This window comes from Mesoplodon mirus (genome assembly GCF_964341445.2).
Source record: "Mesoplodon mirus genome assembly, chromosome: 2".
Lineage (NCBI taxonomy): Eukaryota > Metazoa > Chordata > Mammalia > Artiodactyla > Ziphiidae > Mesoplodon > Mesoplodon mirus.
This window is the reverse complement of record NC_138977.1, coordinates 27,273,611-27,285,559: the sequence shown is the minus strand read 5'-3', so window position 1 is coordinate 27,285,559 and position 11,949 is coordinate 27,273,611. Positions and strand designations below refer to the sequence as shown.

Here is an 11,949-nt window from a genome sequence, read left to right as displayed (position 1 = left end):
ACATCATTTCTATTGATCTACCTTAAAGTTTACTGACTCTTTGATTAATGTTATTCTGAATTATATAAATAATTCAATTAAACGGTCTCTCTCTAAAGGTAAAAGGGAAAAATTTGAGCTGACAATAGAGCAAATAAATATGTCTATGAACTCCATTTCTATCCAACTTCATTGTTTTCATAATATTGGACAATTTTCATTTTCACACTGGAATAATTAGACATATGAAAGCTCAGATTAAAGTTTCTGCACTTGGATATAAATTATATGTAGTTTTTTTTTTAAACGAGGAAATGGACTGCTAAGGGGAAGGAGGTTTGTATAGACTTTTCTGTTTTATTTATTGCTATGGCTGCAGTTCATAACTGGCAATGCTTTAGGGTAAAATATTATTGTCTTTTTACAGAGATTCTCAAAGATGCGAATCATCTGTTTGGGACTGCTCCTTTTCAGTCTGACCCTGGCAGCACCAGTAAGCATTTACAGATTCAGTTATGCATCATATAATGTCTTGCTCTCTTCTTCTATTTTTCTTTTAAGCGATGTCTTTTTAAATTAGTAGCGCTTACCTAGTTCAGTTACAATAAAGTACCACACAAAGAGGACGCATCCAACAATTGACACAAATGTCTGTCACCAGGGAAGCCCTCAACGAACATGTGAGAAGAATTACAAGATGGCTACATTTTGCCTTTGGAGAAACACCAGTAAAAATATTTTTGAGAAAACCAATAGCCAGCCACAGTGTTTCAATCAGCTAATGCTAGTGAGTAAATATACCCAAATTATAACCTGTCAAAAGAATTTCTCAATATTTTACCAAAAACTGAGAGAATTTGACTTGAATGCTCCATGACTAAGCAACTAGGCTTTATAACTACATGATAACATGAAGGGACCAGACCTTTTCTGTAGTTGTTGCAATACTCCAACACTGAGGTCCTGGTAGGGATTTAGTCTTCATCAGCGAGGCTAAAGATGGGAAGAAGTCCCCCTCAGCTTAACCCAAATCAAGCTCCAATTTCCTTTTGTGTCTTTTCTGGCCTCTGATTCACCCAGATGAGTGCTCAGGATGTGACTAAGCCTTCTTGTGAAAATGCTGAGTGCTACAGATATTTTCTGCAAAGGAGACACAGCGCTAATTAGATAGTGTCTGAAAAACTTCCTAACTTCTCGGAGGAGCCTATTCAGTTGGAAAAGCGTGGAAGCAAGTGGTCATTCTGTTGTCAGAAGAACTTACACACAGGTCCTGAGCGAGTGGGCAACCAACTGGGAAACGCACTGCTGAGCATGAGCTGTGCCAGCCGGCGAGCAGAGCCGGAGCTGAGGAAAGCGTGTCCCCTCTCAGCACATGTGCCCCAGCAGTCCTCTGGGGGACGTACTGCTTAAAATAGACGTCTGCCAGGCCCAACGCACACGGCTGACTTTGCTCGATCGGGGCCACCGAGTCACCGGTTTAGGCATGAGGAGGATGGCGTGGGCCCCGCGGACCCAGCTCGTCCCACCAGCCGAGGACGAGCCTGTTTGGAGCGCCACCTTCCGAGGAAGAGCTGCAGTGGCATCTCCGACCATCTTCCAGGAAATGTGCCGTGTCAACACCAACCCAGTGACCACCGGTCAAGAGCGGATGCCAGTCTTCTTCACCCGAGGAAAACAATGCCGTCTCCATTTCAGGGCCACGTTCAAGGGCAGGAGGGCTGCCAAGTGGGTGTGTAGGGTGGTGGGCGGAGAAGGAGGGGGTCAGATTTCAAATGAAAGAGGGTCGGCAAGGACACTGAGACAGATTTGGAATGATGAAGGGCTAACTGTAATGTTTTCTTTCAGATATGGATTCTATCTGAGTAATTACCTAAAGTACTTAATGACAGATGGGTGGTAGCAGATATTAGTATGTACTAAGCCACTTACATAGGTTCTGGAATCATAATCAAGATTCAGACTCTAGGGAAGGAGAAGGTTTTCCTCCACCCTCTTTGGGTCCCTGGCTGGGTTTGAAAATTCAACTGACAAAGACGGATTAACAGAAGAGCACACAAATGTTATCAAAGTTTTACATGTACATGAAAGCCTTCACAAGAGAATGAGGACCCAAAGAAGTGACCAGAGCAGGAAGCTTTTCTACCTTTTAGACAACGAAACAATACATTTGTGAAGAATTGACAAGATAAAGGGGCTAGGGGAAGTCCAACTAGGACTAGCGAGCCCTTCTCTTCCTTAACTAGGAAGATTAGGATTAGTTTGACAAGATTTGTTTGCAGACTCTTCTGTGCCATCTCTGGACTGATAAGAGTTTGTCTCTAGTGAAAGGAGAATTTATTTCCTGCCTTTAGGCAGAAAAGGGGAAGGTTTTTCCACATGTTCTACTTCTTAATTGCCTTCAGCTCAAAATAATTTTTATGTCAAAAAGACATATGTAAGGGTGACATTCTTGTTTCCTTAAAAAACAAAACTTCAAGTGCGAGAATATAAAAGATGATTGTTGGGCCATGCAATTCAATTAATATTCACTGATATGCAATTAGACTAGAAAGACTTCGTTATGTTACCTTGTTGTAAGTTCATGATTTATTATCGTGAACTATATTAAACATACCATCAAGTATGTTTTTAATACATGTTGTGTGTGTGTTCTGTAAGAAAATAGCGAATACCCCAAACTGTCATTTCTTCCTTTTGCTTAATATCTACCCATCCCATTTTTTATATTTTCTCTTTCCTATACCCCCATTTCCAGAACTATTTGAACTGTTTTGATATTTCTGAGGAGTGATGCAATGCTCTAAATTTATATGCACAAGATCACACAAGAATCAACATCAGCAGAGGGTAATAAAGGGTAGAATTATAAAATATGCAGTTAGGGGAGAAAAATTATTGTGGAATTGAAAGAAGTCATTTTCTTGGTTTTGATGTTAGGTAAAATTCTGGATTTTTAATAGTGGAAGTAATGGAAAGCTTAATGGTTTATAGTGTCATTCTGTATCTCACATTCTATAAAACACAACCTTTCAAAATATCATTATCCCTTTTCCTGATAGAAAAAACTGCCCAGGTAACTGGCAACAATGAAGTCCCATCCTCAGGTGTTTTCCTTCCCCTTAGGTGCAGGGCTATGGCTTCACTCTTGCTGGACCATCAGGATCATCTTACCTTAACTCGAATAGCAAGGACTGAACTTACACAATCAATGCACATACAATCCACATCACTCAACTCTGATTTTGGTTCACTGATACTAAACACTCCCAGTGTGCCAGGGAAAACTTTTTCAGCAGATACCAATGACATCCAAGCTTTTTCACCTGGAGTGCTACCCTTCCCAACTCAGCTGTTCTCGCGCACTTGAACGTGGTTCCGCAGTGGAGCCGGCACTATCTCCCTCTGGGGGAGGAAGGTCATCATCCTCCTTCAATACAGAAACAAATGTGATGTGTGTGCCCATCGTCTTTGAGTCAGAATGATTTTCCACATTGAATAATACACCCCAGTGACAGAAAAAGAAAGGAAACATTCACTGTTTGAAGAAATGAAAGAAAGAAGTGTTTAGTGAAGTTTTATTTCTTGTTTCCTTTCAGACATTGCAACCACAGGCTGAGAAAATGAAGCAAGACTCTGGGGAAGAACAGAGGGTAAACAGAATTATTCTTCTCAAATACACCCCTTCCAACTCTGTAAAGAGAAAAGTCAATAAGAAGACATTTTTAACTGTCAAAATATTCTTGTGTACCTAGAATGGAAATGGAAAATTCTACAACATAATTTTGGCACTTTAATTCACACAATGTGTGATAGGAAAGAGAAGAGCCTTCTGAATGGGAATCCTTTCTCTTCAATGATTTCTTCCTTCAGAGGGTTGAGTAAAAATTCTGGGATATTGTTATTAGCAAACAAGATTTTCCCACACATGTACATGAGAACAGAGAGATAAATGAGGGAGAAAACAAAGCGAAGTGAGTTAACAAGTCTTCATGGGGAAATTCTGTGTACCTGGAGTTAGTTTTCCATATGCAACCAGAAAGTTAAATAAGTACCTTCAGCTTTTCGTGTCACCAAATTGCAACTTACTTCTGCCTACCACGGTTTCTTCTTGCAGTCTCAGAAAATTCTGTTCTAAAAACAATCTTCCGTTCTCTATCTCAGCTGAAAACTGCAAAGGCAAAAACCACAAGCTTAAGAGCCTGAATGTTCAGGCTGTGAGTTTTGCCAATTTGACATCAGCATGAATACTGTAAAATCTGCCTTTCTCCTCAACCCTCTGCCTCCTGCTACCTGAAAATATTTCCAAGTGCTCCATTTCCATTGAAATTTGGTAATAAAATTGATACACCCCGGGGGAGAGAACTGTTTGACAGTCATCCTCAGGGAAAACAGACTGAGAGATAGAAAAGAAAGGAACAAACTGCTCTCTTCAGGACTGGCTGACACACGCCGTCCTGTGGTTATCAGATGTACTACCACTTGTTAGATGCAGAAACGACTTGACCCAAGTTAAAAATACCTTGTACTATCAAAAAGAGAGCCAGAAAACTTCTTCGTAAGAGATAAACCCACCTTAATATAATGTTGTGTTTTTGTAGATAATGTACAAGGGCCACCATGAGAAACATGGGTATTATGTTTTTAAGTATGTTTATACCTCATCTGGGAGGAAAAATCAAACTGATGTGAAGGTAAGCAGAATCCTAGTGATTTTATCATGAGCCAAACTCTGGAGAAACATTAGGAGAAAGGTAGGGAAGACAAAGTTGACTTTTGCCTTCTCTGGGGTTTCTGTCTATGGCTTGTGCCTTTATCTTTTTCCCACGGTCCCAGGCTCCTGGAGCATCTCTGCTATGGAACTCTGTGTCCCAGTGTCTTCCTGACACGGATGGGCTACCGCATGCCCTGGCCCAAACCCTGCCCTGCTTCAGGACCTGCCACAGCAGATGTGGTGCTGGTGGATACTGGACACCCATTGAGTTTTTCATGTTATTGCTTCTGAATAAAGTTTGATCCTTTGCAAGGAGGTTTTCTGGACATATTCTACCATATGCTCTAATGGGGCAGGGGGGAATGGATTAGAAAGAAATCATTTTGGCCTAAAAAGTGGCACATTTTAGTGTCCCTTAAATTCATTCCACAGATGATGCCATCTGTGTCAGGATGCTTGGAAGAGAAAGAATAAGGGCATTGTCACTGGAATAAAACAATAATTCTTTTCACTCAGTCCTTTCTTGCAGATTCACTGGCCACAGAGCTAGAAACAGTTTAAAATGCCATCAGCAAAAGGACTATTTAATTTCTTCAAATCTGGCTTCATTCCCCATGAAAGTAGTAGTTTTCCTTCAGAATGTTATTCTGTTCTGCTCAATATTCTTTATACGCATCTCGAAGACTTAGCACCTCTAAAGCTAGCTGCCTTTTAAACTTATTGGTTGTAACAAATACATGCTGAGAGCTTCCTATTGTGCAAGATATTATGATAAAATGATGGAGAAGACTTAACTCTTTCTCTACAGGATTTTAGAGTTAGAAAAGAAACAAAAGGTGCTTACAAAAATTATTATAACCCGAGACAGAATGTGCAAAGTGCTATGTGAGTGGTACCCAAAAAATCATGCTTTAGGGCTTGGAGTAGAAAAGATTAGTTCCTAGTGTGGTGTTCAGGGAAAGCTACATAATGGAAATAATTGAATTGGACCTTGGAGGATGAGTAGGATTTGAGCAAACATTTGTGTGGGAGAGACTGTTCTCCATGAAAAGAATAATATGAGCTAAGGCATGGAGACAGAAAAGCAGATCAGCCAACTGATGTGTTGACTGTACAACCATCATACAGTCAACAGTGCCACAGGAAGTCATTTAACATAAGCAGTGCAAAAACAACTGACCATCACACATCACAATTTAAAAGCTGTTTCATGTTTTACTTATAAAAACTCTTCAGTCTTTAAAGAAATGTACACAATTCATTAGTATACACGTTACTGTTTTAAAAGCAGTAAAAACACCAAATATAAAACAAAACTTCCCACTTCAGAACAGGGAGGGGAAAAATTAAGAAGGGATTATTATAATGCACCTGTTTAACTCAAAAGTGTATATATATAGCAGTGAGCAAATGAACTTACTTGCGAAGGAAAATACAAATCTCTGTGTAAAAATTTCCCAGATGTAATGTCTTAAAATAGGTCAAATGTTTAAAATACTTTTTATTCAGAAATAATTCACTGTAATGTTTTTTTCTATTATAATTTTCCTCATGAGAAAACCTTATCTATTTTCAAAATATACCTGCCAATACAAAAGATTAGTGACTAATGATAACTCCCCCAAATAAGTCATTTCAAATTATATCTTAAAAATACTACACTTTGGAACTTTTGTATACTGCATATGAGCCAGCTTTGTAAGAACAGAGGGCACTTCTGTAAACCATTTTTATCTTGAGGTTCAAGTGTGAGCTGAGTCAACAATTCCCCACAGCTTCCAACATTAATACGATTTATGTATAAAAGCAGGCAGTCTTCCAAGTAGAACAGTACTCCTATTTGAGGATGGATCTGAACATAGTGACCTAATAAGAGCCATCTGCACATGTCAACATGGAGAAGAGAAAGCACCCAGTGAATATGGAGAAAACCTGGACTTTCCTGAAAGGGTTTTATATGGAAGAGGAAATAACCCTAAGGACTGCTGCATCAGGAAAAAAAGGGATACTAGTTACTAGCTGCAGGTTTAAAAAAACTTGAAAAAATTAGAATATCCATAAATGAAAAGATCTGACATGAAAAGTAACAAGCAATTAGCTCATAAAATGTTCAAGGATGTTCAAGCTGACCATAGGTCACAGAAACTGGAAAGGACATGGGCAGGGAGGCTGTGACACCCAACTCTGTCTCTAACTGGATGTTGCTTTTTGAGCTTAGGTTCTATATCCCATCAACATCAACACGTCTCATAGTAAAGTTATCTTTTTCTCTTGTCTTCATTTTTACATGTCAACGTTCTAGTCATTAACCTTTCTTCTATTTGGGCACCAGTAGACGATTTTTCTTTGTGACATTTTTCTTTGGCATAATCCTAATCCAAGCGATTACATCTCCTTCCTGGACACGGCAGCATCCTCCTGGCTGTCCTTTTTTACCACAATTTCTCCTAAACCTCTGATTTTTATTTTGTTAATCTCTTGATCATGCACTTTCACTAGCTCTTCATCCCTTGCAAAATAAAACCAAATTCTTATGCCTGGAGTCCCAGGTTCTACAAAGCTCTGACCCTCTGTCTGTGTAGACCCTGACTGAATACAAGATCTCTGTCACACCACCTCACGCCCACCCTCCATACCCCTGCACGACTGCTGCTTCTGCCATTCAATAAATCATCAGGTATTGCTTAGAACGTGTGGTGCCCAGCCCACCTTCTTACATGTCCCAGTTCCTCAAGAAATATCTCTTATTTTGATCTCACGTTACCCGCCAGTTCAGAGGTCTATGTAGCGGTGTTGTAAATTTCAGCTCACCCTACAAGTCTGAGGTGGAGGGAGAGTATGGTATTTATTCTGTCTATAATTGTTCTGTTGCTCAAGATCTCCTACCCGTGGGCTAATGAAAGGGTAGGGAGTGTGCAGAAATTAATTTAAATTCAACCTGTTTAAACTTAAGGTTATCTAATCATGGAAATAGTTCTTTCAGGAAGCCCTTCAGTCCCTTTTGGATAAAAAGGCTCAGATCCTCCTTCTCCCCCTAAGATGGCATGCACGCATGTGAGGGAGTTGGGGGTGGCTTACACCATCCAGTATATACCATATACCACAGGTACACACACGGCTCAAGCCACAGTGGAGAGGAAGACATGGGATCCTCGGACATGGACGGGACAATGTTGCTCGACCCCTTGTGTACTGCTTGCCCTGCTGGTATCCTAAGATGAAGTCACTGGCTACAATAGCTTAGGACCAAACAGTACAGCCTTGGGGCAGTGGTGATTCAGGTTCTCCTGGCCCTCATGGACAATGTAGACCCCTCTTTGTTCGCGTAGGACTCACTTTTGTTCCTGGTATATAGGCTCCATCTACTTTGCTCCCTCTAGAGCCACTTCACTCCCTCTGGAAAGCTCCTAACCATTCTCAGATGCTTCCATATCTAGCCTGTGCCACAGAGAAACAGTGAGCGGTGTGGGCAAAATCAATCTCAGCCCCTCTTTCTTCTTGACCACATTGTTCAAGCTTCTTGCACCTTGGCTGTACCTCGAGTTGGGAAGGTGCAGCCTATGAAGCAGCATTTTATAGACCATTCCCCCCCCAAAAAAAGGACAAATTGAGATACAGGCATAAACACTCTACCCTTCTTCTCCACTTTCTCTTTTTCATCCCATTATTCTCTCAGGGACTTTTCTCATCCGGACCTCATTACTTAAACTTAGGATCCAGAAGAGTGGTTCTCAGAAGGTGGTCACAGACCAGCAGCATCAGCATTAGCTGGGAACTTGTCATAAATGCAGATTCCAGAGCCCCACCCCAAGCCCACTGAATCAGACACGCTGGCCGTTGGGTCCAACAGTCTTTGTTTTAGTAAGCCTTCCAAATAGTTATGAGAAATGCTAAATTTGAGAACTATTGACCCAGACTATCAAATCTGATTTATTACATGACTAAAGAGGGAAAAAAATAAAATTAATGAATCCTTTTTCAGACAAAAGCTAGGGTGGCCAACACCTGCTGCAAAATATTTTGTTTGGATGTCAGAACCTAGATTCTTCTATCTGTATATTTTCTGTTGAGAAAAAAGAGAAGAGGAAAAGATTTATACCTTTGAAAACTAGGGCAAAAGCAGAGAGAGAGAATGGGGGTGGGGGGGAGGGAGAGAGAGAGAGAGAGAGAATGAGAGCAAGAAAAATCATGTTTGAATGATGAACTTCATTTCACTTGCAATGTGTCACTAGTCACAAGATGAGGACCAAACTCTGTCCTCTTTAAAGTCAGGCCCTCCTTTAAAATCAGGCCCTAATCTATATTTCCAAACTTATTTCTCTTATTTGGATTCTCTTCTTTATTATTCTCTTCAGGATTTCTCTACTCCAGCCTTATAGTTTTATTCACATTATCTTTCAAATGTTTCCTGTTTCCAAACATTTGAATATGCCACTTACTCTTAAGATAGTCTCACCATTTTCCTTACATGTATTTGAATCTTACCCACTCTTCAAGCCTTGCTCATTCTTCTTTTTTCTGTGAAACCTGCTTTGGCCACTCCAGCATTATCTCTACCAACAAATCTCTATTGAGTTAAAAGACTCTTTTTATTAAGTATCTGCTGGGGGGTTTTAATTTATTATTATTGCCTAAGAATTATTAAATTTAAAAAATTTAACATAAAATAACCACTTTATGTTGAAAATTACACTTTAGCAGGAAGAAAAAAACAAAGACAATATTGCTCTTCCCCATTCTGGCAAGAGAAGAAATCAAGAGCCAGCGCCTAAAGAAAACATTGTCCAAGAAAAAGAGAAAGACTCGTCCCTCCCTGGAACCAATGAAAATAACAAAAGCACTCAATCTCAAAATCTTCTGGAAAATAGACAGACAATGAATAAAGACTACAGGATTAGTAACAAAGAAAGTGCCCACAATGACCTGAAGATGTCCATTTATCCTGAATCGACTGGGAATCATGGGACTGAGGATGGAGACAATGCTATTAGCAAACTACATGACCAAGAAGAATGTGGCAAAGCTCTCATCAGAAATAACATGCACCACATAGTGGAGCCAGGGACTGAACTCTTGAGGGAAGAAAACAAAGAGAACAAACCCTGGAATGTTTTAAGCAAAGTTTCAGCAGGTGCCAATTATGCTAAAGCCCCCTCAAAAATTAAGAAGAATCATCAAAGAGATTCCCAAGCCCAGAATATTCCAGTAAAAAGCAAAAGTACCCACCGTATCCAACACAACATGGACTATCTAAAACAGCTCCCCAAAGCCATAAAGGTCTCCAGTGATTTTGAAGGCAGTGGTTATGCAGATCTTCAAGGGCAGGAGGACAATCATATCTCTCCTTTCAGTGGAGATGGTCCACCTTTTAAGGACATTTCTGGTAAAGGAGATGCTATTCGTCCTGACCGAGAAGGTACAGATATTCAAACAGAGTTTCCCAGCCCAACTGAAGCTGAGACCACTAATCCTGATGCAAGAAGACCAGGTTATAATGAGATCCCAGAGAAAGAAGGGAATGGCGGAAATACCATTGGAACCAGGGATGAAACAGCCCCAAAGGCAAATGCTGCTGATGTCAGCCTCGTGGAGGGCAACAACAACATCATAGGTAGCACCAATTTTAAGAAACTCTCTGGAAAAGAAGGAAGCAGAGTGGATGGCGGCAGCCAAAATGCTTATCAAGGGAAAATAGAGTTTCATTACCCTCACGCACCCACAGAAGACAAAAGAAAAGATGGCAGTAGTGATGGAGCTGAAAGTGCTAATGAAATTCCGAAAAATGGCAAAGGTAGTAGTAGAAAAGATACTGAATATTCTAAAAGGAATCAAGTGACCTCAAATGAAAAACAAAGATTTCCGAGTAAGGGCAAAGGTCAGGGCCAGTTCATTCCTTCTCGTGGCCTTGATAATGAAATTAAAAATGAAATAGGTTCCCATAATGATCCCAATAATGAAGGGACCATAATAACACACAGCAGGAAAAATTATTCTGTGCCCCACAGACAAAATAATTCTATGCAGAACAAGGGTGTGTCACAAAGCAAAGGTTCCTGGGGTTACAGAAAGTCCCATTCCAATAGGAGGTTTCGCCCCCCTAAAAAGCATGACAGTAGTGAATCATCTGACAGTGGCAGTTCCAGTGAGAGCGATGGTGACTAGAAATTCCCAGCAGGATAAAGATTTGAATACTTGGTCAACTGTGACTTAACAGTATAAAGGGGAGCCACCTGATAGTAGATCAGATGGACAGTCAGGAATTGAATAAGCCAAGAAACCTGGCCTCCTGGGGAGAACTGTTGCTATTTTAATGGTCACAGTATGAAATCCTATTCAAAGTTATGATGCTTTATGAAATTCTAATCAAAGTTATGACGCTTTTTTAAGGAAAAAGAATTCATTAAGGATTCATGGAATAGGTAACATTTGAATAGATATCACTTAAAAATAGGTTGTGAGTGTCACAAAACCCTTCCTTTGTTGTGTGCTCTGTAGACATGAAAAACAATCTCTGTCATATGATAATCTGTAATTAAATGATCTATAAGGAAGTCTGTCATCTGTGGTGCTTCATTTCAGACGCAACAAGATTAGTTTGGCCTCTGGCAAAGGCAGTGCTATGAAATTAATCCACTGGGTAAAGCCTGAGAGCCTCCCTACATCCCACTCTGCTCAAGCCAGTAGTTCCTTTTGCTTCTGCTCTAATAAAGATATCCTGCTTCATGTCCTCCTATGCTCTTTCCTCTGTTGCACGTTTATAACTTCTAGTAAAGCAAATTTTATTTCCTGAAGCAACTCTCCAGGTTATCACTTTTCTCAGTTCTACCTCCTTCTAGACAAAGAGGTGAATGGGGTGGAGGGAGGGCAACAGGGAGAATTTGAGAAGGAGAAGCACAAGTGCAAAACCAAGACAAAAACTTACTTTGGCAGATATTACCCATCGGCTGATTCCAAATCATCTCAGCCCTATTTCTTTTTTTCTGACTTTCAGCATAGATGCGTTTCCAGCTAATAGCCTTGTGACACCATTCTGGAAATTAACCCTAGTCTCCTGGTCAGAGAGAGGAGTGGAGTTCTGGGAGGCTTTTTGTCTTCTTGGTAAGAGAGTGTATACAGTTAGTACCACCTGTCCTTTTTTTCTTACCCTATTCTTCTTTGCTTGACATCAACATGATGCCTGGAGGTGCAGCAGCCATTTTGTGACCATGAAGGAAGGGCGTGAGATAATAGGAAAACATATATATATATATACATATATC

General features: G+C 40.3%; 1 protein-coding gene across 1 annotated transcript; it reads left to right on the top strand.

Moving 5' to 3' along the window:
* Window positions 1–285: 285 nt before the first annotated feature.
* Window positions 286–10,852, top strand: MEPE (matrix extracellular phosphoglycoprotein; the record flags this gene model as incomplete). Its single annotated transcript, XM_082601877.1, has 4 exons — window positions 286–472; window positions 3,576–3,629; window positions 4,578–4,670; window positions 9,389–10,852. The coding sequence occupies exons 1-4, from the start codon at window positions 419–421 to the stop codon at window positions 10,850–10,852; spliced, it is 1,665 nt and encodes a 554-aa protein (XP_082458003.1). The 5' UTR covers window positions 286–418.
* Window positions 10,853–11,949: the final 1,097 nt, after the last annotated feature.